General features: G+C 41.7%; 1 protein-coding gene across 1 annotated transcript; it reads left to right on the plus strand.

The window, feature by feature from the left end:
• On the plus strand, positions 1-27,546 carry ITGB7 (integrin subunit beta 7). Its single transcript, XM_074221027.1, has 16 exons — positions 1-55; positions 2,290-2,499; positions 2,773-2,974; positions 3,056-3,226; positions 5,122-5,363; positions 5,805-5,963; positions 7,411-7,506; positions 7,646-7,735; positions 10,485-10,628; positions 10,906-11,099; positions 22,464-22,687; positions 22,871-23,087; positions 23,266-23,474; positions 23,727-23,887; positions 24,207-24,284; positions 27,481-27,546. The coding sequence occupies exons 2-16, from the start codon at positions 2,293-2,295 to the stop codon at positions 27,544-27,546; spliced, it is 2,460 nt and encodes an 819-aa protein (XP_074077128.1). The 5' UTR covers positions 1-55; positions 2,290-2,292.
• The last annotated feature ends 368 nt before the right edge of the window (positions 27,547-27,914 follow it).

The following is a 27,914-nucleotide window of genomic DNA, read 5'->3' on the forward strand; positions in this document are numbered from 1 at the left end:
AAGCAGATGCAAACAGCACAAAGACAGATACCACCAGAGGAAGATCTCTGCACCTGTGAGTACTGGAGAACCCTAACCCTCCACCCCTAACTCCCTCCAAGTTCTTTTTGTCTTAATTGCCTCCAAGGGAAAGGGAAATTCTCTGGACTGGTAAGGCTGGACACCTAGGTGTCCCAATACGAGGACCTGAATCCCACAGCTAGTTACTCTGGAATCATGATTGTTGCTTAGGTTTTCAGAGGACTCCAAGTCCCTTCCTGCTTCTGAGGGGACACAAACTCTATAACCCCCAAGCACACTTACCTCTGTTTGCATTTTCTCTAGGCCTGGGACAAGTGGAGAGAGAGAGAGAAAAGATGTAAAGATAGGAGGGTCTTCTTTAGCATCCCAAAGTTAACTTGCAATTCCTGGTTTCCAACCCAGTATCTCTTGTTCCTAATATCTGTTTAACTCTTCCACCTCAGACTCCCAAATGAGCTGATGTTCTTTATGGAAAAGAGGGTAACCATCATCTCCTGGTGGGCCAATAGGCATTGGTTCCATCCTCTAGTGTCCCTCAAGGACACTGGCCTTTTAACAGGGTCACTGCTAAAACAGGAAGGTAACTCGGGACAAAGGTATTGATATTTTAGGCTTTGTTTTCACACCAGTGTTAAAAAGAAGGAAATAACAAGGGGACTGTGGACTTTATTGTGAACAGAAATCAGAGAAATGGGAAGATTAAAAGGAAGAATGAGCAGCACTTACAAATGAAAAGAGAAAAACCAAAGAAATCAATTAGGATTAAGGGGGAAAAACACATTTTGGACTTTGAGGATCTGGGTTAGGATTGTGGGGAAAGACAAAGAGGGTGGAGCATTAGCAGAAGGGGAAAGGAAGAGGCTTGGTGAGAGAAGAGTATTGTGGACAGAGACAGAGAACCAGTAAAAATGGGACTTGGAGTAAAAGAAAGGTAGAATTAAGAGGAAAAAAGGGATAACAGAGGCAGAGTTGGGTGGAAGAGGAATTGGGGGACAGAGTTAAGTGGAAAAAGCATAATCTTCCAAAAGGGGAGAAGAGTAATCAGTTGGATGAGGTATAAAGACTATTTTTTGAGTTTATTCCACGGGGTAAGGGGTTCTAAAAGGGTGGAGGCCCTGAGCTTTGTAGGAAATGAGTCAGAGTCAGGAAAGGTGCTATCATCTCTCTCCTCACAAACACGTACACCAACCACATTGAGGTTAGACTGGGGCTAGGTAGTAGGCCCCCCCAAAGGGCATGGTAAAGTGGAGTGGTAGTGGTACAGATATACTACACTGCCTGAGTCTGGAGATTGGGTGGACAGTAGAGAGAAAAGGGGGAACCACTCTATCCCTCTGCCTTTCTCTTACCTCTTCTCATGTACCTGGACTGACTTAGCTCCGGGTCTGCAGTTATTCTTGGAAGAAGTGTGCACAGATATCTCGTCTGCATTGGTACAGCAACAAAAGTCCACCTGGTGCTGCAGCAGTGCCAGTGCTACAATCTTGCCTTCAGCTCAGGTGACCTTAAGACCTCCTCTGGGGTAGGAGAAAATATCTTCCTACTAACTCTAAACTTTTCTTTCCCCCACCCAAGATCTTTAGAACAATCTAACCTTGATTTCCCTGCTCTTCTTTTTATTTCTTCCATATGTCATTCTTCCCAGTTCCTTCTATCTGTCTCCTGCTAGTCTTTTCTTCTTTTATACTTATATCCCTCCCATCTCTGGAAAGGGATCTTTCTGATTATCTAACTCTAGTCCTTCATTTTCTGCTTAGACTATTAAGCATCTTGTTTTGGAAATAGGTGGTTTTCTAGCTCCTCGGGGCTCTGCATACAGTAGGTGCTTAATACATGTTTGACTTATCAATTGATTTGAGGTCCAGAAAAGCCAATAATCTGCATGATTTCTTACAGAATTGCTGGATCCAAAACCCAGATTTTTGAATTCTGAATCTGCTGGCCTTTCTATCATGTCAATTCAGTTCCCTCCATTTTTTTCTTTTCCATTTTTTTTTTTCACTTTTCTGAAGATGAAAAAACTAATCTGTTCTGACTTTGTTGAACAGTTCCCCTTTTCCTCAGGACCTTAAGGTTGATCTATCCTCTCTCTGACCCCACCCCCCACCCCAAATCTTAGAGAACTACTGACTTTTAGGAGGGAAGTGAAACTCTGGGGTTTGGAGATAAGGAGATGGGGTGGGGATTGAAAGGGGGGGAGACTACAGGCCAAGCTTAAAGGCTGATCCACTGAACACCTTCAGTCCTTTCACCTGCTTTCCATTGTAGGCGATGAGATCTGGAGGTTTTGCCATATTCCTAGGGCTCCTGCTGGCCTTGGGCAGTGACCAGAGGGGGTCAGATGCTGGGATCCCCTCTATGGAGGAGACCCTGGAGGTGGAAGATGCCCATCAGTCACCTTCTGGGTCCTGTCAATCAGCCTCCTCCTGTAGGGAATGCATCTTTTCCCACTACAGCTGTGCTTGGTGCAAGCAACTGGTGAGAGGCAGATTTGGGGCAGATTGGTCATGTCTAGGTCTGTGGCTCTGTGGGGGTGGGGGGTAGCAGTGGGGCCCCTCTTTTCTTTCGGTGTCACTCTCCACTCTCTACAGGAAGTTTGAGGGCCTGGGCCCTGGTCGGTGGTTGGAAAGCTGGGCAGGGAAGGGGCCCATCGGATGGGGAGGGGGCAGCTGCAACGCCGAGGCTAGCTGGAGGGTTGGAAGGGGGCTCTGCCAGGGTGCCAGCCCCCTGACTGCCGCCCCCGGCCCGCAGAACTTCACCCGCGCTGGGGAGGCGGAGGCGAGGCGCTGCGGCCGGCGGGAGGAGCTGCTGGCCCGGGGCTGCCCCCCAGAGGCCCTGGAGGAGCCCCGAGGGCAGCAGGAGGTGCTGCAGGATGAGCCCCTGAGCCAGGGCGCGCGGGGTGACCGCGCCACGCAGCTGGCCCCGCAGAGGGTTCGGATCAAGCTGCGGCGGGGTGAGCTGGGGGGAAAGCGGGGTGCGGGGGGGCCCCGGGGGGGCCGGACTTGGGAGGGATGATGACCGCCCCCCCCCCCAGGAGAGACGCAAGGGCTGCGAGTCCGCTTCCGACGAGTGGAGGGCTACCCGGTGGACCTGTACTACCTCATGGACCTGAGCTACTCCATGAAAGACGACCTGGAGCGCGTGCGGCAGCTGGGGCAGGCGCTGCTGGCCCAGCTGCGCGGGGTCACCCGCTCCGTGCGCATCGGTGAGTCCGGCACCCCGAGTCTACCCCACAGGCGCGCCCCGGCGGGTTTCCATCTCCTACGACCTTCCCTTCGCCGGCCGAGACTCTCTATTCCGTTTTGTTTTTGTTGTTTGTTCTGCAAGTGACTTGCCCAGGGTCACACTGCTAGGCAATTCGTAAGCGTCTGAGTTCGGATTTGAACTCAGGTCCTCCCTACTCCAGGGCCGGTGCTCTATCCACCTAGTGGCCCCGAGACTCTACTTTCTTAGACCAGAGTTGTAAAGGTCTGAACCCCACCGAGGTGGGATCTGGGACTCGCAAGTAGCTTTGGCCTTGATTGAGATTTTATTTTATTTTTCCAATTGCATATTATGAAAGTTTTTCAGCATTCATCTGCTTGCATATTTATGTTACTCAATTCTCTTCCCCCGCCCCATATCTCCACCCCTCACAAGGAACAGTCTAGTGAACTGTTGCTCATGTCCATTTGTGTTCAACTTATTCACATATTAGTCATTTTGTATATGGGCAATTAGGACTAAGGGAGAAGAAAGAAAGCCATGGGATAGGAAGGAAAAACATTAGAGACATTTTCTAAAAAAATCAACAGTATTCATTCAGATTCTATGATTTTGGGGTTTGGGTTTTTTTTATTCTGGATGTGGATGGTATTGTTCCTAACAGGTCTCTCAGGGTTGTCCTAGCTCTCTGAAGAGCTGACAGGAGCTGCATCCATCACAGTTGGTCAACATACAATGTTATTGTTTATGTGTACAATGTTCTCTTGGTTCTGCTCCCTTTGCTTAATGTCAATTCCTTTAGTTCTTTCCATGCTTTTCTACAGTATGACCATTCATAATTTCTTATAGAGCAATAATAATCCATAGCATTCATATACCATAACTGTTCAACTATTCTCCAATTGATGGGCATCCTCTCAATTTCCAATTCTACACCACTAAAAAAGAACTGTTGCAAATATTTTGGAAAAAGTGAGACTTTTCTCATTTTTTTATGATTTCTTCTAGAGATAGTATTGCTGGGTCAAAGAGTTCAATCAGTTTTATTGTTCCATATTGCTCTCCACAACGTTTGAATTAGTTCACAACTCCACCAACAGATGCCACTAGCTTTGTACACAATTCACCCTGTCCTAACCTGAGCTCCACATTTAGATCCCTCTACCCCTAGACCTCCACTTTCACAAAACTCCCTTTCTCTGGTCCACCTACTTCCACCTAACCCTATTTCCCAAGTCATTTTTTTCCCTTTCCTAAATTCTGCTTATTCCACAACTTTTAAGAATCTCTGACCTTTAAATCTCCTTTCCCCTTTGGAAAGCTTCAGTTACTCATTTTATCTTTTCCACCCCAAAGCCTGTCCTATAGACTTTTCTATAAATTCTATTTCCCAATGTTTAATCCTTCTACTATATATCCACTATATTCAAGTATGTGAAGGGCTGAAAGAGGAAGAGATTTGTTTTGGATGGATATTTGTAAAGACAGTTTTACATCTGACATAAGGGGGAAAGTTCTTGATAATTATAATTTCCCAAAAAAGTAGAATAGCTTCAGGCTTCAGGAGATAAGTGGAATATCTTTCCTATTTACAAGCAGATAAGAAAGGGGCAGCTAGGTGTTAAAAGTGGATAGGTAAGCCTTGGAGTAAGGAGGCTCTGAGTTCAGATCTAGCCTTACCAGCTGGGCAAATTACTTAATTGCCAAAGAAGAAGTAGGAGTTAGACAATAGCTCATCTGGGTATTTCTGTTCAGATTTTGATTCTGTGGTTCTGAGGGTATCAGCTAAAATTTGCCTCCTATACTTAGGGCAGTTCTGAGTCCCCCTTTCCCTGGGATGCAACTGTACATGTCTCTCATTCATTTCCTAGAATTCTGTTCTTCTCACTCTTCCAGGCTTTGGTTCCTTTGTGGACAAGACGGTGTTGCCCTTTGTGAGCACAGTGCGCTCCAAGCTTCAAAATCCATGCCCCTCAAAACTAGAAAAATGCCAGCCGCCCTTTAGTTTCAGACATCTGCTGCCTCTCACTGATAATGCTTCTGCCTTTGAGCATAAAGTTGAACAGCAGAGTGTGTCAGGCAACCTAGATTCACCCGAAGGGGGTTTTGATGCCATCTTGCAGGCTGCCCTCTGCCAGGTGTGTTTGTGTGGGTATGTTGGGAGAGGGAGAACAAGGGTAGTCTGAGTTTGATGGGTGGGGGAATGCTGGAAACTAGGGCTTGGGAGCCTAAGAAGACAAAAAGAGACTAGGGACAGCTAGGTGGTGCAGTGATTAGAGCACAGCCTTGGACACCTAATACTTACCTAGCTGTGTGACCTTGAGCAACCCCATTACCTTGCAAAAATAGACAGATAAATAAAAAAGAATAGAGAGGCTAGGGGAACAGGGGAATATGAATAACAGAGAATTACTTAGAGGGTTTGAAGGGGAAAAAAACCCCAAAGACCAAAGACATAGTTATAGACAAATTGATCTCTGAAAAAGTTTAAAATGTTGCCACCAGATAGGTGACTATGGTGGTAGGAGATATATTTCCTCTTTACCTCATTATCTCATTATCACACTGTTGTACCACAGGAGCAGATTGGCTGGAGAAATGTGTCCCGGCTGCTGGTGTATACATCAGATGACACATTTCACACAGCAGGTGATGGGAAGTTGGGTGGTATCTTCAAGCCCAGCGATGGACACTGTCACCTGGATGCTAATGGTTTATATAGCCGAAGCGAAGACTTTGTGAGAGCCGTTCCCCCTTCACACCTTAAGCCCTACATCCCTTTCTATCATTCAAGTCCCATTCCCTGCCTTTTTATCCTCCTGGAACTGCCTAACTACATAACCCCCCCCCCCCCTTATTTAAAGCAGAAGGTCTTCATCTGGGGTACTTGAATTTTTTTAAAAAATTTAATCACTGTATTTCAATTGAACTCAGTTCCTTTAATTAAAGATTTAATTTATTTTGGGTTTTACAATTTTTCCCCCAATCTTACTCCCCCCCACACACACAGAAAGCAATTTGTCAGTCTTTACATTGTTTCCATGTTGTACATTGAACCAAATTGGGTGTGATGAGAGAGAAATCATATCCTTAAGGAAGAAACATAAAGTATAAGAGATAACAAGATCAGACAATAAGATATCAGGTTTTTTTTTTCTAAATTAAAGGGAATAGTTCTTGAACTTTGTTCAAACTCCAAGATTCTTTATCTGGATACCGATGGTATTCTCCATTACAGACAGCTCAGAATTGTCCCTGATTCTTGCGCTGATGGAATGAACGAGTCCATCAAGGTTGATCATTGCCCCCAAGTTGCCATTAGGATATACAGTTTTTCTGGTTCTGCTCATCTCACTCAGCATCAGTTCATGCAAATTCCTCCAGGTTTCTCTGAATTCCTATCCTTCCTGGTTTCTAATAGAACAATAGTGTTCCATGCCATACATAAACTACAGTTTGCTAAGCCATTCCCCAATTGAAGGACATTTACTTGATTTCCAATTCTTTGCCCTCACAAACAGGGCTGCTATGAATATTTTTGTACAAGTGATGGTTTTACCCTTTATCTTCATCTCTTCAGGCTATAGACCCAGTAGTGGTATTGCTGGGTCAAAGGGTATGCACATTTTTGTTGCCCTTTGGGCGTAGATCCAAATTTCTCTCCAGAAAGGTTGGATGATGAACTCATTTCCTTTAAAATTCTCTGTATTTTATTTTATAAATTTGAAAACATTTTTTCTGAGAAGAGATTCATGGATTTTTCTAGATAGTAACAAAGGAATCCAGGTCACTGGACCTGTGGGTTTGTGGAAATGATCTGTTCCCTATGTTTCTTTTTTTTAAGTTTTGCCAAGTACATGTACTTTTAAATTTTATTTCATTTTTAATTTTTGGAATAAAACAAGCATTTCCATAACATAGTATAATTTTTATAGAGATGGTTGTACTTCAAACTTCAAATCTATTATGTACAATTTTCTCTTTCTTTTAAATATATAATAAAGTTATCATATAAATTTCTTTTTTTTCCCTCCTCCTCACTCCTGAGATGGTTATCAGGAAGGGGAAAAAACTCCAAAACTCAAAGGCAGAGTTATTGACAAATTGATCTGAAAAAGTCTAAAATGTTGCTGTACAATTAGATACAAATATATGTAAAATTATTCTGTCTTCTCTGATTCTCAGGATTATCCTTCTGTGGGTCAAATAGCCCAAGTTCTATCTGCTGCCAACATCCAACCCATCTTTGCTGTTACCAGTACTGCATTGCCAATCTACCAGGTGAAGCCTTTCTAGACTTCTGTCTTCCCTTAATTTCCCCTCTGACTCCAACCTTCCACTCTCCTCAGTTTTGGTCAATTCGATCCCTTTTTCCTCTCCCTTAGAACTTCTCTAATTAAGGATCCCTATGATTCCTTAGGAGCTGAGCAGGCTGATCCCCAAGTCAGCTGTGGGAGAGCTAAAGGAAGATTCCAGTAATGTTGTGCAGCTCATCCTAGATGCATATAATGTAAGGCTGGAACTAGGCTGGGGGAGGGAAGCACAGGAGATTATTGGAGGGAGTGGGGGAGGATGGAGAAGGAAACCTCGAGGAAGAATTGGGCTTCTTGGTTGGGTGGTCAGAACAAATATATCTTAGCAGTCAGTTCTTATTTGAACTCCCTTCATTCCTTCTTCCCTATTCCCACAAGATAATTGGTTTTATATATATAGATGAGTAAGGTATGATCCTTAATCTCTAACAATTTGCAGTCTTTTGGGCAGATTTAATTTAATTTTCTTACATCTCTTAGTATTTCTATTCTGGATCACTTCTCTCAACTAGACTCCTTGGATGTCAGAGTCCAAAATGATCTTTTGACATCATCTTCTAGTCCAGGAGTCATCAAACTGAGGGCCAACCCACAACCACCTAAAGATGATCTTGACATGTTTAAATGAAAAAAAAAAAAACTAAAAATATAAAAATTATTCTCAGCTTATAGGTAGTACAAAAACAAGCAGCTGTAGAAAACCCCTGATTTCCAGTCCAACCCTACCATTTTGCAGATGGGGAAGCTGAGATCCAGGATAGTGAATTGTCTAAATTTACACATTGAGATGGGAGTAGAATGCAAGTGTCCTGACTCCTAGACCTGATGCTTTTTCCCTTTTGCTTTTTATTTTATTTTATTTTTTCCAATTACATGCAAAGATGGTTTTCAACATTCATCTTTTTTGTAAACTTTTGAATTCCACATTTTCCCACCTCTCTCCCCATGGCAGTGAACAATCTGATAAAGGTTATACATGCACAACCATGTTTAACATATTTCCATATTAGTCATGTTGTGAAAGAAGAATCTGAACAAAAAGGAAGGAAAAAACCATGGGAAAGAAAAATAAATCAAAAGAAGTTTTAAAAAGTGAACAAAGTATGCTTTGCTCTGCAATAAGACTTGACAATTTTTTCCTCTGGATATGGATGGCATTTTTCTATCACAAAGTCTTTTAGATTGTCCTTGAGGACTGACCTGCTGAGAGGAGCTAATTCCATCATAGCTGATCATCAAAGAATGTTCTTCTTAACTATTTGGCCTGTATCTACCTCTAACTATGTAACACCCTAGACCTCTTCATAATCTAAGTATTTAAAATAATGAATGTAACAACTTTTTTAGTTCACTGACTCTGGGAGTATTTTTCCTTTTGTTTAATTAGTTACTTCACAAAACTGTACCCAAAAGAACAAAAGGGGTTTGATCTCTTCAGGGCAAAGTGACTTTGCAAGTTTTATGATTTGGTTGTTTTTCCCCCCTAGAACAAAATTAGCCACAAGATTGTTATTGGAGGAGATAGAGGGGGAAGGGGGGATGATTTTCATATTATTGTTGTTGTTATCATCCCAACATCTCTTATTTTTCCCTTCTGTGGAAGGGAAGTTAATACTAAGCAGGTCTAAAATAATTGATCTTGGTCTCTTTTGTCATTTAAAATATTTTATGCCATTACTGCCATCAGCTGTCCCTATTTTTTTTTTTAAGGTTTTTGCAAGGCAAACAGGGTTAAGTGGCTTGCCTAAGGCCACACAGCCAGGTAATTATTAAGTGTCTGAAACCGGATTTGAACCCAGGTACTCCTGACTCCAGGGCCAGTGCTTTATCCACTTTGCCACCTAGCTGCCCTGTCCCTAGTTTTCTTTATATCCTTCTAGTCCAATTAGTTTTTCACTGCCATTTGCAAAATGAAGGATATAAAATGACACATGAATTGTTTCAGTGAACATATTTTGTGAAGGGCCTCCTGTTTTAGCACTTTAAGTTTTTCGTGTTTTGTTGACTTCCTTGACATTCCACTTTCCTAGATTTTAGGAAAGCTCTCTGTATGTAGTTTGCATTAAAATGTGCCAATACCTGTACATTAACAATTAAAAAAAAATAGAACTGTACAAACACCAAAAAATAAAAAAAAGAATGTTCTTATTCTGCTCACTACTCATCATCTGTTCATGCAAGTCTTTCTAGGCTTTTCAGAAGTCTTTCCACTCATGATTTCTTACAGAACATCAGTAGTACATTACATTCACAGACCACAACTTGTTCAGCCATTCCCCACTTGATGGGTAATCCCTCAATTTCCAATTCTTTGCCACTCCAAAAAGAGTTGCTATAACTATTTTTATACATTACATGTAGATCTTCCCCCCCCCCTTTTTTTAAGGTTTGTTTTTTGTTTTTTTGCTAGGCAGTGGGGTTAAGTGGCTTGCCCAAGGCCACACAGCTAGTTAATTATTAAACGCCTGACACAGGGTTTGAACCCAGGTACTCCTGACTCCAGGGCTGGTGCTTTATCCACTGCGCCACCTAGCCACCCTTATCTTTCCCCTTTTTTATGATCTATTTAAGATACAGACCTAGTAGTGGTATTCCTGGATAAAAGGTATGCCCACTTTTATTGCTCTTTGGATGTAGTTCCAAATTGCTCTTCAGAATAGTTGAGTCAGCTCTCAACAACAACAGTGCTTTAGTTAGATCAGTGATTTTTGACTTATTTGTCCTATTTCTCAAATCCTTGAGGGTAGGGACATTGTACTAAAATTTTCTAGTTTTGAAGACCTAAAAGGGCCCAGCATAGGACCTTTGTAAATTCTTATTTTCTTGTGTCAAACAAAAATGGGTCCTTAGCAGAGGACAGAACAGACTATTGGATTAGGGAGAAATTTGTGGGGGGTGGTGGGAAAGGTTTGCACCCTCATTGTGATTCTCAACCCCCTCTCTTAGAACCTGTCTTCCACCGTGACCCTGGAGCATTCAACACTTCCTAGTGGGATCAACATTTCCTTTGAATCCCTGTGTGGTGATTCTGAGATCTGGAAGCACACAGGAAGCAAAGGCCAGTGTAATCAAGTCCGAATTAATGAAACGGTGAGATGGGAGTAGGAATGGGAAATAAAATGATGTGAGAAACAGTGAAACCAGGCATGGAGAGAAAAGAGAGGAGCAAGGAAGGATCCTAGACCTTGCAATGGCGGGGGGCGGGGGGGGGGGGGCTCATTATTGAGGTATACTCCTAGAATGAGATGAGATTTTGGGCACTGTGTTTGTGTGTCTGTGTGTATGTGTGTGTGTGATCCCCTCCTTTGGAGTTTTTTGAGTCATGAGTGTGGATCTCATGTGTTCTGATCCTGTCTCCTCCCAAAAGGTGAATTTCTTGTTAAAGATCAAAGCCAACAGCTGCCTCCCCATGCCCCACTTTCTAAAACTACGGGCTCTTGGATTTTCTGAGGAGTTGAATGTGGAGCTGCATACTTTGTGTGACTGTAATTGCAGTGATGCACAATTACGAGCCTCCCATTGCAGCCATGGTCAAGGTGACCTACAGTGTGGCATCTGCAGGTAAGGGGTGCCCCCTTCCCTCTAGTGCTCATTAGGCCTGTCCTCTTAGAACTGCTCCTACCCAGACTTTTCTCTCAACCTCATTCAGGAACTCCTTTCTCCCAGATAGCCCTTGGCCCCCACTAAATTCTATCCCCTGGTACTGTCAGGGTTCCAGGATTTCTCTCCTTATCATCTATTCCTCCGGTTGCTTACCAAGCTCCTTTCTATATCCTTCACATATCCTGAGACACCACCACCAGGTCTCAGTTCACCATTATTCCTTTTGTGGTAGGGCTTGGGGAATAGAAGGTTGAGGACTTTGACATGTGGGAACACTGAGGGGAGAAGAGTAGAAAATAGAGAAGCCCTTCGTGAGAGGTGGGAAGCAGGAAATGAGGCTGGGGAGGGGTGAGGCAGGAGGGCTCTGATGAAATCAAAGAATCTCAGAATGGAGAAATCAGATGCCTATACCCAAATAGGAAACCATTCTATAGTCTCTCTGGCCACTTATGGAGAACTCACTACTTCCTAAGATAGCCTGTACTATTTTGGGGGAAGCTCTTGAATTTTAATTTGGGCCAAAAATCTCCCTTTCTTTTAAGTCTATCCATTGTACCTAACTCTGGCATGTGATGTTAAGTAACAAACATGAGCCCCTCTTCAGACAGATCATGCCTGATTCCTTTAACCATTCCTTCTGTGGATTCTAGTCCTCTAGATAATCTGACTGTTCTCTAGTTTATGAAAGTCCTTTCTGAAAGGTGGTGGCCATATTGAACACATATGGTGCTGGGTAGAGCATCCCGGATGCGGAATCAGGGTATGACCCTCAACTCTAAGACTACCCAGAAGTGTGACTGAAGGCAACTCTCAACTTTCTTGAATCTCTGTTTTCTCAACTGGACAGTGAGGATAATGTTGAGTCAGCTCCAAGTGCTCCAAGTGGTCATCATATGCTAGATGTGGTCTGACCAGGACAGAAGTTACTTAGCCTATTCTGTGCTTTTTATTTTAAAACTTAATTGATTAATTGTTCGATTATATGTAAAGATAGTTTTTAACATTCATTTTTATAAAGTTTTCTCCTTCCCACTACCTTAGGAAAGCAATTAATCTGAGAAGGAAAAAACAAAAAACAAATTAAAAAATGAAAATAGTATGCATTGTTCTGCATTCAGATTCCATAGTCTTGGATCATTGTATTGCTGAGAAGAGCTAAATCTATCATAGTTTATCATTATACAATATTGCTGTTAATTGTGTATAATATTCTAGATGTGGATGGCATTTTCCATTACAAGTCTTTTAGAATTATCTTTGATCACTGTATTGCTGAGAAAAACTAAGTTGGTTATTACACAATGTTGCTATTAATGTATATGTTGTTCTCCTGGTTCTGGTCACTTTACTCAATATAAATTCATGTAAATCTTTCCAAGCTTTTCTGAAACCTGGCTGCTCATTGTTTCTTATAGAAATATTACATTCAATCATTTCCTCTCAGTTCCCAATTCTTGTCATTACAGAAAGAACTGCAATGAATATTCTTCTATATGGGTCTTTTCCCCATTTTTATGATCTCTTTGGGATACCTAGTGGTGGTATTACTGTATCAAAGGGTACGATCAATTTTATTGCCCTTTGGGTATAGTTCCAAATTGATCTCCAGAATGGTTGGATCAGTGAATTACCTCCAACAGTGCATTAATGTCTCAGTTTTCCCATATCCCCTCCAACATTTATCATTTCTTTTTTCTGTCACACTAGCCAATCTGATGTTCTGTTTTTACTGATTCAGCCTTAGATTGTATTAGCTTTTTTGGTGGCTTCATTATAATCTTTTTTTTTTTTTAGATTTTTCAAGGCAATGGGGTTAAGTGGCTTGCCCAAGGCCACACGGCTAGGTAATTATTAAGTGTCTGAAACCAGATTTGAACTCAGGTCCTCCTGACTCCAAGGCCGGTGCTCTATCCACTGCACCACCTAGCTGCTCCACTTCATTACATTCTTGATGTATATTGAGCTTGTTGTTCACTTAAACCTTTAGATCTTTTCCACATTTTTCATGTTGTCTACCCATGTCTTCCCTGTCTTGTAGTTGTGCAATTGTGTTTTTTTTTTTTAAATGAAAATGTAGAGGGCAGCTAGGTGGTGCAGTGGATAGAGCACCAGCCCTGATAGTCAGGAGGACCTGAATTCTAATGTGGCCTCAGACACTTAATAATGACCTAGCTGTGTGAACTTAGGCAAGTCACTTAACCCCTTTGCATGAAAAACCCTCCCAAAAACAAAATGTAGGACTTTACATTAGTACCTATTGTTTTTTTATCTCTCTCTCTCTCTCTCTCTTTTAGTGTTTACAAGGCAATGGGGTTGTGACTTGCCCAAGGTCACACAGCTAGGTCATTATTAAGTATCTAAGGCTGGATTTGAACTCAGGTCCTCCTGACTCCAGGGCTGGTGCTTTATCCCACTGAGCCACCTAACTGCCCCTGTATTTTATCTTAATAGATAAACCTATTTTAATCTTTCAACATATTATTATCTGAACATATTAGCTCTTAATTTGAGCTCTCTGCCATCTGTAAATATTTTTTAAAGTATTTTCCCCAATCATATATAGATGCAATATTTAACATTTTATTTTAAAATTTCTTGAGTTTCAAATTCTCTTCTCTCTTCCTCTTCCTTTCTTCCCTCCTTCATTGATAAGGAAAGTAATTTGATATAGATTATATGTGTACAGTCATGCAAAACATTTTTTCATGTTACTCATGTTGTGAAAGAGAAAAAAAAACAAAAAACCTCCAAGAAAAATAAGGAAAGTAAAGAAAAAGTATGCTTTGCTCTGCATTCAGATGCTATCAGTTTTTCCTCTGGAGATGAATAGCATTTTTCCTTTCCTAAGTCTTTCATAATTGTCTTGGATCATTATATTGCTGAGAATAGCTCAGTCATTCACAATTGAACATCATATAGTTATTGTACTATATAATGTTACTGTACATGATGTTCTCCTGATTCTGCTCATTCCACTTTGCATCGGTTCATGTAAGTCTTTCCAGGTTTTTCTGAGAGCATCCTGCTTGCCATTCCCCCCCACCTCCACTTAAAACTTAATAGCATTTTGGGTTTTTTTTCCCCCAATTATATGTAAAGATAGTTTTCAGCATTCATTTTTATAAGATTTGAGTTCAAAATTTTTCTCCTTCCCTCTCTCCTCTCCCCCCTTCCCAAGACAGCAAATAGTCGTGTTAAACATACTTCCACATTAGTCATGTTATGAAAGAATCAAAACAAAAGAGAAAAAGCACTAGAAAGAAAAAACAAAAAAAGTGAAAATAGTATTCAATCTGTATTCAGACTCCATAGGTCTTTCTCTAGATGTGGAGAGTATTTTCCTATCACGAGACTTTTGAAATTGTCATGGATTGTTGTATTGCTAAGAAGAGCTAAGTCTATCATAGTTTATCATTGTAAAATATTGTTACTAATTGTGTCTCCTGGTTCTGCTCACTTCATTCAGCATTAGCTCACATAAGTGCAGGTTTTTCTGAAATCTGCTTACTCATCATTTCTTATAGCACAATAGTAATCTTTACATTCACATACCACAATTTGGTCAACCATTTCTCAATTGGAGAGCATTCTCTTAGTTTCTAATCCTTTGCCAAAATAAATATTGTTTGTACATGTGTACTAATAAATTCACAAAAATGTATATTTTGTACTTTCCCTTTTTTATGAAATCTTTGGGATATAGTCCTAGTGGTGGTATTGTTTGGTCAAAGAGTATGCATGGTTTTATAGCCCTTTTGGCATAGTTCCAAATTGCTCTCCAGGATTGTTGGATTAGTTTACAACTCCACCAACAATGTATGTGTCTCAATTTTGCCACATCCTCTTCAACATCTGTCATTTTCTTTTTTTTTGCTATCTTAGCCAATCTGATAGGTGTAGTGTGGTAGCTCAGAATTGTTTCAATTTGCATTTCTCTAATCAATGGTGATTTGGTGGCATTTTTTATTTTAGTTTTTTTCAAGGCAAATGGGGTTAAGTGGCTTGCCCAAGGCCACACGGCTAGGTAATTAGGTGTCTGGATTTGAACTCAGGTACTCCTGACTCCAAGGCCAGTACTTTATACACTGTGCCACCTAGCCACCCCAGTGGCATTTTTTTTTTCAATATGACCATAGATAGCTTTGATGACTTTGTCAGAAAACTTCCTGTTCATATCCTTTGGCCATTTATCAATTGAGGATTGGACCTTATTTATATAAATTTGACTCCATTCCCTATTGATTTGAGAAATGAGGTTTTTTTAGGGGTTTTTTTTTGCAAGGCAATGGGGTTAAGTAACTTGCCCAAGGCCACACAGCTAAGTAATTAAGTGTCTGAGGCAAGATTTGAACTCAGGTACTCCTGACTCCAGGGCCGTGCTCTGTCCACTGCACCACCTAGCCACCCCAAGAAATGAGATTTTTAATTAGAGAAATTTGATGTAGTACTTTTTTCATTGTTATTTCTCTATATTTTTCTCCATCCTGTTTTCTCCCATTTATCCTCCTTTCAATCTCCTTTCACCTTGTCCATTCTCAAAAGTGTTTTGTTTCTGAGTTTTATCTATCCCCAATCTGCCCTCCTTTCCATTAGGCCTCTTCTTTTATCCTCTACCTCTCTTTCCTGTATGGTGAGATAGATTTCTATACTCAACTGCGTGTGTATGATATTTCCTCTTTGAATCAATCCCAATGAGAATAAGGTTCACATGCTCCCCTGCACCTCCCCCATCTTCCCCTTCACTCTTTGGTTCCTCTTTAATGTCAGATAATTTACCCCTTTCTACTTCCTTTTCCTTTCTCCCAGTTCACTCCTTTTATTCACCCCCTTATTTTTATTTTTATTTTAGATATCCCTTCATATTCAACTCACATTCAGCATCTCTATGTATACTCTTTCTATTTGCCCCAATAATGAGAAAGTTTTTAGGAGTTACAAGTATCATTTTCCAAGGTAGGAGTGTAAACAGTTTAACGTTATTGACTCTTATGATTTTTCTTTCCTCTTTGTCTTTTTAAGCTTCTTTTGAACTTTGTATTTGAAAATCAGATTTTCTATTGAACTCTAAGCTTTTTATCAGTATTGCTTGAAAGTCCTTTGCTTCCCAGAATGTCCATTTTCCCCCCTGAAGAATTATGCTCAATAGTACTTTAATGTAGAAACTGCTAACTCTTGTATTATCCTGACTGTGGCTCCACAATATTTGAATTGTTTCTTTTTGGCTGCTTCCAATATTTTTTCCTTGACCCGGTTGCTTTGGAAATTTTGTAATAATGTTTCTGGAAGTTTTCATTTTGGGATCTCTTTCAAGAGGTGATCGGTGGATTCTTTTTTTTTTTTTTAGGTTTTTGCAAGGCAAATGGGGTTAAGTGGCTTGCCCAAGGCCACACAGCTAGGTAATTACCAAGTGTCTGAGACTGGATTTGAATCCAGGTACTCCTGACTCCAGGGCCGGTGCTTTATCCACTGTGCCACCTAGCCACACCAGTGGATTCTTTTAATCTCTATTTTACTCTTGTTCTAGAGTATTAGGGCATATCATTCACATTTGAACATTATATAGTAATTGTACCATACAATGTTACTGTATATGATGTTCTCCTGGTTCTGCTCATTTCACTTTATATCAGTTCATGCAAGTCTTTCCAGGTTTTTCTGAGAGCATCCTGCTTTCCATTCTTTGATTTCTTGAGAGATGATGCTCAAGCTCTTTTTTTTTTTTGCTCATGGCTTTCAGGTAGTCCAGTAATTCTTTTTGTTTTTTTCCCCCTAGGTTTTTGCAAGGCAAATGGGATTAAGTGGCTTGCCCAAGGCCACACAGCTAGGTAATTATTGAGTGTCTGAGACTGGATTTGAACTCAGGTACTCCTGACTCCAGGGTTGGTGCTCTATCCACTGTGCCACTTAGCTACCCCATAGTCCAGAAATTCTTTTTTTTTAGGGTTTTTTTTTACAAGGCAATGGGGTTAAGTGGCTTGCCCAAGGTCATATGGCTAGGTAATTATTAAGCCTCTGAGGTCGGATTTGAACTCAGGTACTCCTGACTCCAGGGCCGTTGCTTTATCCACCACACCACGTAGCCGCCCCCTAGTAATTCTGGTGATTAGCTCTTTACATGTTTGTTTAGTTCCCTTTTCTGTATCATGAGTTAATAGACTGCTCAGAATCTTACATTATCTTCTATGATATTTTGTAAATGTTCTCTAAAACACTGTTGCCTTTGGCAATATATTTTTTGATATTCAACAGTGTTTACTGAATAAGTTGACTTTCTGGCACTTTGAACCTTCTCATTGTGGTGACTATGACTATTAAATTTCTGTAATAGTTTGTTTTTAAATATATCAGGTTGGAGCTGCTGAATTGCTTGGAATGATTTGTCATCTTATAGTTATCTCCTCTAATTTGATGCTGTTTTGTATCTTTTTTTCATTAAAGAGTTGATTTTGATTTAACTGCATTTTGATAACCAGGCATATCCATCACCTTCCCATTCTCTTCTTGAAATTGTTCATGATATATAGGGGGTTTTGTTGTTGTTGTTGTTTTAGTTTTTGCAAAGCAATAGGGTTAAGTGGCTTGCCCAAGGCCACACAGTTAGGTAATTATTAAGTGTCTGAGGTCAGATTTGAACTCAGGTACTCCTGACTCCAGGGCCGGTGCTCTATCTACTGCGCCACCTAGCTACCCCGATAATATAGATTTAAGATTTCTAAGTTGTCTACTAACTTTTGGTCTTTTTTATAACTAAATCCCAAACCACAGTTGCCATCCTTCCATGCTGTACATCTTTGCACTGAATCACCAAACATCAATGTTGTATGATGATGTAGTTTGGAGGCTGTCAGGGTTTTTGTAGAATCTTTTTTACTCTTCATCTGTTACAAAAGATGTTGGCATATAATTTGCAATTATTTTCTAGATAATCTATTTATACTCTTCATACTGGGAGGTAAGATGATTGACTGTCCCATGAAATTGGGGTGGCTAGGTGGCGCAGTAGATAGAGCACCTGGAGTCAGGAATACCTGAGTTCAAATCCGGCCTCAGACACTTAATAATTACCTAGCTTGTGTGGCCTTGGGCAAGTCACTTAACCCCATGGCCTCGCAAAAACCTAAAAAAAAAAAAAAAAAGAAAAAATGTCCCATGAAATTTTGTCTCTTGTCCTTAAGCACACTAAAAAACGAATTCTAGTAACTCCTTTATTTGCTTTTCCAATAAGATCCTTTCAATGAAATACAAATTCCCTTTTTCTTCTTGTTTTGTTTATAGTGAGAAAGTCAGTATGTATAAAATCATTAGTTGGGTGAGGCAGGGAATGGAGTGTTGGACTTGGAGTGAGGAAGACCTGAATTCAGATTGGACTTCAGATACTTACTGGCCATAGAACCCTGGGCAAAGCATTTAACTTTAATTTCCTCAACTGTAAAAATAGGGATTATATAATACCATTTACCTCCTAGAATTGTGAGGATTGAGAAAATATTTGTAAAAGCATTTACAACTCAGTAGGCACTTTAATAAATGCTTATTTTATTCAATCCACTGGTCATTGGACAAAATATCTCTTTTAGAGTACCAACAATTAAGGTAATATTGTTTTGTTTTTGTTTTTGTTTTTTTAGTTTTTTTGCATGGCAATGGGGTTAAGTAACTTGCCAAAGATCATACAGGTAATTATTTAAGTGTCTGAATCTGATTTGAACTCAGGTCCTCCTGACTCCAGGACCAGTGCTCCCATTGTGCCACCTAGCTGCCCCAATTAAGGTAATATTTATAGATGATTTAACATGTAATGTGATTGGCAACTAGGTGGTGGAGTGATTAGAGCACCAGTCCTGAGTTCAAATTTGACCTTAGACACTTAATAATTACTTAGCTATGTGGCTGTTGGAAAGTCATTTAACCTTATTATGTTGCAGAAGCAAACAAACAAACAAACAAAAGTAATGTTATTCTTAGGATCTTCTGACATGCCCAGCACACAGCTTGGTAAATAGTAGGTGCTTAATAAATGTTTGTTGATTGGTAAGAAAAAGTCAAGATCACTATGGGAGGGGACTACTGAGATTCAGTCTGTATTTTTTTAACGTATTTAGTGGGTGATCATAGCCAAAGAATTCATAATCTAGTGGTCAACCACTGTTGGACCAACTAGTGTTAACAAATTTTGGATTGTAATCTGTCATAGGTACTATATTTGAAGCCTTTTGAGCTTGATAGAACCTGCCAAATTGTGTACTCTCTTTGAGAACAGAGGGTCACTTTCACCTTATAACAAATGAGTGTAATAAGATTTTTGTTTGTATGTGTGTTTTAAAAACTTAAATTGGCCTCTGAGTACCTTTTTTTTTTAAGTTTTTGTAAGGCAAATGGGGTTAAGTGGCTTGCCCAAGGCCACACAGCTAGGTAATTACTAAGTGTCTGAAACAGATTTGAACCCAGGTACTCCTGACTCCAAGGCCGGTGCTTTATCCACTATGCCACCTAGCCACCCCAGTACCTTTCTTATGTATCCACATTAGTCTCTTTAAACAGTGTCTTTTTTTCTTCTTTATGGGAATTTTCATTTTTCTAATATTCAGAATTTCCTTCTTGAGAGCTTTCCTTTGAATTTTTTTAGGTTTTTTTTTTTTTTTTTTTGCAAGGCAATGGGGTTAAGTGGCTTGCCCAAGGCCACACGGCTAGGTAATTATGAAGTGTCTGAGGTCAGATTTGAACTCAGGTACTCCTGACTCCAAGGCCGGTGCTCTATTCACTGAGCCACCTAGCCGCCCCTTTCCTTTAGAATTTTAACCCCTAAGATCCAAACTATCTTTCATCTTGACTTTTTGAAATGTTTTCCAAAATCAAAAGCATCTATCAGATTTTGTCCAGCTTTTTGTCTTTCCTAAATTTTAAGATGTTGTGGTCAACTTCTTCCAAGGATCTAATTCAATAATCATATCCTCCTTATTCAAAATCAGGCCACAAAGAGCAATTACCCTTGTCACTTCTTCTACCTTCAAAGAATTTAATTATGACTAAGTCAAGTCAAGAATTAATTAGCTGGGGGCGGCTAGGTGGCATAGTGGATAAAGCACTGGCCTTGGAGTCAGGAGTACCTGGGTTCAAATGTGGTCTCAGACACTTAATAATTACCTAGCCGTGTAGCCTTGGGCAAGCCACTTAACCCCATTTACCTTGCAAAAATCTAAAAAAAAAAATTAATTAGCTGGGGCAGCTAGGTGGCTCATGGATAAAGCAATGAGCCTGAGTTCAAATGTGACCTTAGACACTTAATACTTAGCTGTATAACCCTAGGCAAGTCACTTAACCCCATTTCCTTTTTTTTAAGGTTTTATTTATTTATATTGAGTTTTACAATTCCCCCCTTAATCTTACTTCCCTCCCCCACCCCTACAGAAGGCAATTTGCCAGTCTTTACATTGTTTCCATTGTATACATTGATCCAAATTAAATGTGATGAGAGAGAAATCATATCCTTAAGGAAGAAACATAAAGTATAAGAGATAACAAGATCAGACAATAAGATATCAGGTTTTTTTTCTAAATTAAAGTTAATAGTCCTTGGTCTTTGTTCAAACTCCACAGTTGTTTCTCTGGATACAGATGGCATTCTCTATTGCAGACAGCCCCAAATTGTCCCTGATTGTTGCACTGATGAAATGAGTACGTCCATCAAGGTTGATCATCACCCGCATGTTGCTGTTAGGGTGTGCAGTGTTTTTCTGATTTTGCTCATCTCACTCAGCATCAGTTCATGCAAATCCCTCCAGGCTTCCCTAAATTCCCATCCCTCCTGGTTTCTAATAGAGCAATAGTGTTCCATGACATACATATACCACAGTTTGCTAAGCCATTCCCCAATTGAAGGACATTTACTTGATTTCCAATTCTTTGCCACCACAAACAGGGCTGCTATGAGTATTTTTGTACAAGTGATGTTTTTACTCTTTTTCATTATCTCTTCAGGGTATAGACCCAGTAGTGGTATTACTGGATCAAAGGGTATGCACATTTTTGTTGCCCTTTGAGAGTAGTTCCAAATTTATCTCCAGAAAGGTTGGATGAGTTCACAGCTCCACCAACAGTGTTATAGTATCCCAGATTTCCCACAACCCTTCCGACAATGATCGTTATCCTTTCTGGTCATATTGGCCAGTTTGAGAGGTGTGAGGTGGTACCTCAGAGCTTTAATTTGCATTTCTCTAATAAGTAATGATTTAGAGCAATTTTTCATATGACTATGGGTTGCTTTGATCTTCTCATCTCCAAATTGCCTTTGCATATCCTTTGACTATTTGTCAAATTGGAGAATGGCTTTTTTTTTTTTTAATTTGGCTTAGTTCTCTGTATATTTTAGAAATGAGTCCTTTGTCCAAAACATTAGTTGTAAAGATTGTTTCCCAGTTTACTACATTTCTTTTGATCTTGGTTACAGTGGTTTTGTCTGTGCAAAAGCCTTTTAATTTAATGTAATTGAAATCATCTAGTTTGTTTTAATGATGTTCTCCATCTCTTCCTTATTAACCCCGTTTCCTTGCAAAAATCCAAAGAAAGTAAAAAATTAATTAGCTATTCTTCTTTTATCAGAGAGAGAGAGAGAGAGAGAGAGAGAGAGACAGACAGACAGACAGACAGACAGACATACAGACAGAAACCGAGAGTCAGAAGGGGAAAAGAGAGACAGAAAGACAGAGGGAGAGGCAATTGACTAGCAACAGCTAGAAAATTCTCATTGTTTTCTCATGCCTTTGTGCCAGACTTATGACTTGTTCCTCAAATTCCTCATCTAATTCCTCCTTCTTGCCTGTTGGTCTTGCTTACACAATATTGCTTCTCTATATTTTTCTATTGATCCTCATCAGGTGAGTGAGATATGATCCTTGAGAGCCCTCTAGTTCTTAGTTGCATATCACCAAATATCAGTGATATACATAAAATTGATTTGACCATATCAGATTAATATCTAATTCATTTTGAATGTTATCCATACATTAAAACAGAAATCTGACTCTATAGATTTGATCACTATATATCTTTTCTTAGATGTACTATTTCCATGAAATATTACTGATAACTTTCTCACCATGTTATATCCCTCTAGTGTCTGGATTAGCAGATATAGGTAGTTACTATCTTTTGTCTCCCAGTTTCATTTTAAATCTTCCTTGATCAGAGAGGAGCAGAGGTACACAGAAGGAAGACTAGCAGGGAGAGGAATTTGGGTTAGGGTCCATAGAGTAGAATGGGCAGTCCCTTCACCAAACATTATTCTCCCTACCCCTTGTCCTCCCACCCCACCCTACTCCCCAGTTGTGCTCCAGGTCGTGTTGGTCGACTCTGTGAATGTTCAGAGGTAGAATTGTCATCACCAGATTTTGAATCTGGATGCCGGGCACCCAATGGGACAGGACCCCTTTGCAGTGGGAAGGGTCAGTGCCAATGTGGACGATGCAGCTGCAGTGGACAGAGCTCGGGGTATTTCTGCGAGTGTGATGATGTCAGCTGTGAACGGCATGAAGGCATCCTTTGTGCAGGTACCTGGGAAGGCTTTAAGGAGGTGAATCCTGTCTTGAGAAGGGGACCCAGGAGATTCTGGGTAAGCAGGACAGCTCAGATGAATACCCAGGGGAGTCCAATGACTTTAGCAACAGGATACTTGCCTACAAGGGGAGAGGATTCTCAATTTCTACCCATTTTCTTCTCTTGTCCCACTACAGGCTTTGGTCAGTGCCGCTGTGGAGTCTGCTACTGTGATGCCAACCATACAGGCCAAGCCTGTGAATGCAGCAAGGATACAAGCAGGTGTATCAGCCCAAAAGGGTTCTGTAATGGAAATGGCTCTTGTCGCTGTAACCAATGCCAGTGCCTGGAGGGTTATTATGGTACCCTATGTGATCAGTGCCCAGGCTGCAAGACACCATGTGAGAAGCACAGGTGAAGAGTGGGTGCTGGGGTTTGGGGAAGCCAAGGAGGAAGTCCAAATAGTTGGGGCCCAAGCAACACAAAGGGAAGCCCAAGGCATTCCATTAGGTGTACTGAATCCAATTGGGTGGGTCTTGGGAGGGGGCTATTGGGGAATGTCAGTGAGTGATTCTTAGCATTGGTGGGACAGAGACTGTGCTGAATGTGGGGCCTTCAAGACAGGGCCACTGGCCAGCAACTGTAGCCTGGCCTGTGCCCATGCCAACATAACGGTGAGCGTGATGTCTCTGCTGGATGATGGTTGGTGCAAGGAGAGAACTGTGGACAACCAGCTGCTCTTCTTTCTGGTGGAGAGTGAGAACGAGGACAGAGTCGTGCTGCGAGTGAGACCTCCAGAGAGTGAGTGTGGGTGGAAGCACCAGGGGATAGAAGTGGGGGAATGTGGGGCCATAATGAAGGCTGTGGTGGTGAGCAGAGAGACATTTTGGGGAGTCCAGGATGTGTACACCACAAGAGGGCTCAGTCTTTTGTGTGGATCTAAGATTTTGAGCATAGGAGGTGCTCATGGGCACAGGTTAGAGGCAAAATCCTCCTTAGAGAGGCTTTTCGACCTCCTCAGACTCCCTTAGTAACCATTCTTGTGCTTTTCAGAAGGAGCAGATTACACCAAGGTCATTGTGCTAGGTTGTACAGGAGGCATCGTGGCAGTGGGGTTGGTGCTTGTTCTGGCCTATCGACTCACTGTGGAAATCTATGACCGAAGAGAGTACAGCCGCTTTGAAAAGGAAAGGAAACTTCTCAATTGGAACCAGGTGAGGTGTTCTTTGCACCATTTTTGATATTTCTGCCCCAGATCCTCTCCTTATCTGTATCACTTCTGGGTAGGTCATTGGCCTCCACAGGACACCTGCTTCCTCACTGCTCATGTCCTTGCTTCACTAAAGCATCCTCTTGCTGATTCCATGATTTCTATTTCTCATCCCATTGTTCTTTAACCTTGTGCTTTCTCTTTGTCTTGTTGGAATCTGAGGTGAAGCCTAAGGGGGAACCCTTAGGTCTAGGGAAGCAGAATCGTCCCCACATTACTTTCTGATACTCTCAACCTATTTACTATCTTCTCATTTCCCCTAGGATGAAAACCCACTCTACAAGAGTGCCATCACCACCATCGTAAATCCTCAATTCCAGAAGAGAGGAGGAGGGTTCGCAGTAAGCAGCTACTCAGGATTTTGGCCTCTCATCTAACAGCAACAGGACCCCTTCTTAAAGCTGACTCTGTAGTCTTTTTAGTGCTTGCCTTTCCCACCCCTTATTTCCCTTACAATAGCAAAGCTGAGAGGGGCACCTCAGAGAGGGTTCCTGCTACCTCATCTCTTCTAGAGTGGGCTATTTCTACCCAACAATCGGAGGGAGGAGGAAGTTCAGGACAAAACCCTTCTTATTCCCCTAACAGAGCCCTTCCACAACTATAGCTATTGTATTGATGCTACTAGAGACAGCCCAACAAGATAGCATGTAGTTTTGTGTTTTGCCTGGTTCTGCAAGATTTGATTTCTTCTTGCTAGCTAGTTTAGATTTTAGGGATCTTTTGCACCCCTGCTCAGTCCTACCATTTCTACCCCATTATTCCTCTTATAGCAGAGGGCAGCATTATCTAACAGGTAATGTTGCCTTTAAACCTATAGGCAGAGGCAGCTAGGTGGCATACTGGATAAAGGCACCGGCCCTGGAGTCAGGAGTACCTGGGTTTCAAATCTGGTCTCAGACACTTAATAATTACCTAGCTTGTGTGGCCCTTGGGCAAGCCACTTAACCCTGTTTGCCTTGCAAAAAAAAAAAAACCCAAAAAAACCTTTAGGCAGGGGGAGCATGATAGGGTGAAAAACAAGGACACAAGTGGGGATGCCAAATTCTCCTTCCCCAACCTGTGGTGATAAAAGGAATTTGAATGGATCCCTCTCCAGGAAAGGCAGGACACTGTAGAAAACCCCCATTTTATTTAAATATTCTAAATATGTCACAAAGGAACATACACTGCACTTTGAATGGTAAAAAGATACAAGTTTATAACATCTTATAAAAACTACCATTTAAAATTTCTTGTCCATCTGTTACTCCCTTCCCGCCCCCCCAATAGCAAAATAAGTGTATTAAAAAAAAGGGGGGAGGGTGAGAGTGGTGAAGGGGGATGATGAAAATAAAAGCTCCAAGGTCTGTGTAGGATAGTGGGAAGAGGGAGTTGGGAACAGGGGCCAGGGAGACTACCCTTGGCCAATGCCAAGGGGCATTATCAGTAGCTAAAACAGCCGCTGTGGGCTGGTGAGGGGGGTCTCTATGACCCTCAGACGCTGGGGTGGACAAAAAAGGGTAGGGACTGGAGATCTAGGAATTTGGGTAAATGCTACATTGAAGTAGCAGCTCCCCTATAAACTGGCTCATCTTCCCTTCCTCCCAGCTGTGGTAGCTACAGCAGAGGAGGGTGGTGAGGATTCAATCCAGGAGTCCTTGCAATCTTCTGTGGTTTTGTCCATTAGGTGAGGCTCCTAGGCCTTGGGTGGGCAGGTGTGCAGCACTCCTCTTTCCATCCACCCACCCTTTCCTCTAAATCTTAGCACCCTTTGCAACAGAATTAGCCACAGGCTCCCCTTCCATGCCAGTGATGGCTGCGAGTTGTCCTGGCCTGGTCCCTTATTACACTCATTAGCTTCCTCCCATTCCTTTGGCTACTCTGGCAAAAGCTGAAAAAGCAGTCTGTCTTAGAACACCTCAGCACATAACCCATTCACATGATTTCCCACGCTTTTCCTCACCCCCATTACCCCCCCAAATTAGCATTGCAAGGCAAGGGGGTGGGGGTGGGAAGAAGCCTTCCCGGTTTTTAAGAGCTGTTTGTGATCTATCTTTCTAAATCCATCCATGCTTCTCATAAGACTCCATTGTTGACATTTAGGAAAATTCCTAGATGTTAGCAACCGGGGCTCACTCTCCCAGATACCCAGGAAGCTGGCTGCCATTTATCAAGACTTCCCCTCCCAGGAATCATTCACTGCACAGGGGAGGGGAATGCATAGAATTCAGGACCAGTGGTAATGGGTGTGAAATTAAAACTGCTGGAAGACTAAGCAGTCTCAAACACTACCAGAGCAGAGTTGGAAAGCCAAGGATCCCTTAATGACTTAACTGAATATGCTCCCTTCAGACAAGCAGGATTCCTTCCTTTCTCTGGCTTCCACTGCTTATCCATAGGGAGTCACCACCAGGTTGCTGCCATATTCCCTGCTCACCAAGTTTAAGGACTAAAGGAAACACAAAACTCTTCCAGCGCTGCTCTCTTCTAGTCCTCACCTCCTACTATCCTACCCTACGCACAAGACACAGGTAACTGACCCAACTTCCCCAGACTAAGATGGGAGATAGGGAATAGAGACACTGCTGCAACTCCCAAAAGATCCCTTACACCTTCTGCCATAAGGGAAGGAATAATTTCATTCCAAATTGCCACTGTTCAGGAATCCCTAACTCTCAGCTTAGGCCAGAAATGCCAGAGTCTTCAGTTTGTTAAATAACAAAATCCTCAATATACAAATCCCCTGAAATCACCGAGATACTACTCAGTTTCCCAAGAACCTTTTGAGTTCGGGAGGAGGTGCTTGGCTCAATTTGCCCTTACCATATATTCCATATCATCCACACAGGTACTGCACACACAATTAAACACCATAACTGAGCAAACTCTGGGGCATGGAACATGTGGACATGGGAATTAGAGTACTCATTAAAATCAAGTCCACACAAGCTCCTTCAGTCATTACAACCAGCCCCCCTTCTCTGTCCATTAAGAAGGGAATAAGATTCTCTCCTTTCAAGGAAGCAGCCATCTCCATCCCAATACAGTGATAGACTCAAGGTGGGCAGGTACATGGGGGAGATGCTCCCTTTCCCTCTTCAGGAGTGAGCTACAAGGCAGACTCCAGTCTCATTTACTTCTTCAGCAGGTTGTGACCCAGCTCAAGTTTAATCTTGACAGAGCAGCTAGCTAAACTCCTAAGAGGGCTGATCCACTTTTGGCACCCAGAACTTCCACTCATCTGCTTTTATTTGACTTCACTTTAGTGGCAACAGGGGAAAGCAATCAGAAAATCAGGCTACATGGAAACCACCCTCAAAATCCCTAAGAAGGGGTGGTGGTGGTGGTGATCCCCTGGCCTCTTTCCATAGCTTCCTCCAAAAAGGCACTCGAGCCAGCCCCATCAAGTTATTTGTGTCATACACACACTGCTTTAACACACATGGGCACAACTCTTTGCTGTTCCCCTGGGGAAAAGGAGATAACCATCCATTCTTGCCTGTGTCCAACTGCCCCCTGCCTCTCAGGGGACCATAGCCTGTGCCTTGGTAAATTCAGCTGCTGGCTGGTGACCTCTGCTCCCCACCCGCCTTAAAGATGAGGTACCGGGCATATAAACGCTGAAGGCAAAATGCAACCAGAATGCCACCTGTGGGGGATGACCAGGACAATCTCGATCCCTGCTTTGCCCTGGGGCACTACACCTTCCCATTATCTAGGTCCATAGTTCATCTGGTGAAATCGATTTTGGATTCAATATATATATATATGCGTATATATGCACACATGCATATATATGTATACACACTTACATATATATGTATAGCTATACATACACACGCACACACATTCACATACACCCCTTCCCAGTTTCCACTCCCATGTGGAGTTCATGGCTGTGTGATCTGCTCTTCTGTCTTGGTCCTGTATCTTGAGTCCCTTTCCATGGCTTAATCAAGGGTTCAGAGATTGGTCAACCCTCCCAGGAATTG

Source organism: Macrotis lagotis, chromosome 2 (genome assembly GCF_037893015.1).
Source record: "Macrotis lagotis isolate mMagLag1 chromosome 2, bilby.v1.9.chrom.fasta, whole genome shotgun sequence".
Taxonomy (NCBI): domain Eukaryota; kingdom Metazoa; phylum Chordata; class Mammalia; order Peramelemorphia; family Peramelidae; genus Macrotis; species Macrotis lagotis.

What these genes read in the sequence shown, in the direction of transcription:
- ITGB7 (XM_074221027.1), top strand. Translation starts at nt 2,293, where the DNA reads ATGAGATCTGGAGGTTTTGCCATATTCCTAGGGCTCCTGCTGGCCTTG. An exon ending in GTGCTTGGTGCAAGCAACTG is followed by an intron (nt 2,500 to 2,772) that starts GTGAGAGGCAGA and finishes CCCGGCCCGCAG; the next exon opens with AACTTCACCCGCGCTGGGGA. An exon ending in CTGCATTGCCAATCTACCAG is followed by an intron (nt 7,507 to 7,645) that starts GTGAAGCCTTTC and finishes ATGATTCCTTAG; the next exon opens with GAGCTGAGCAGGCTGATCCC.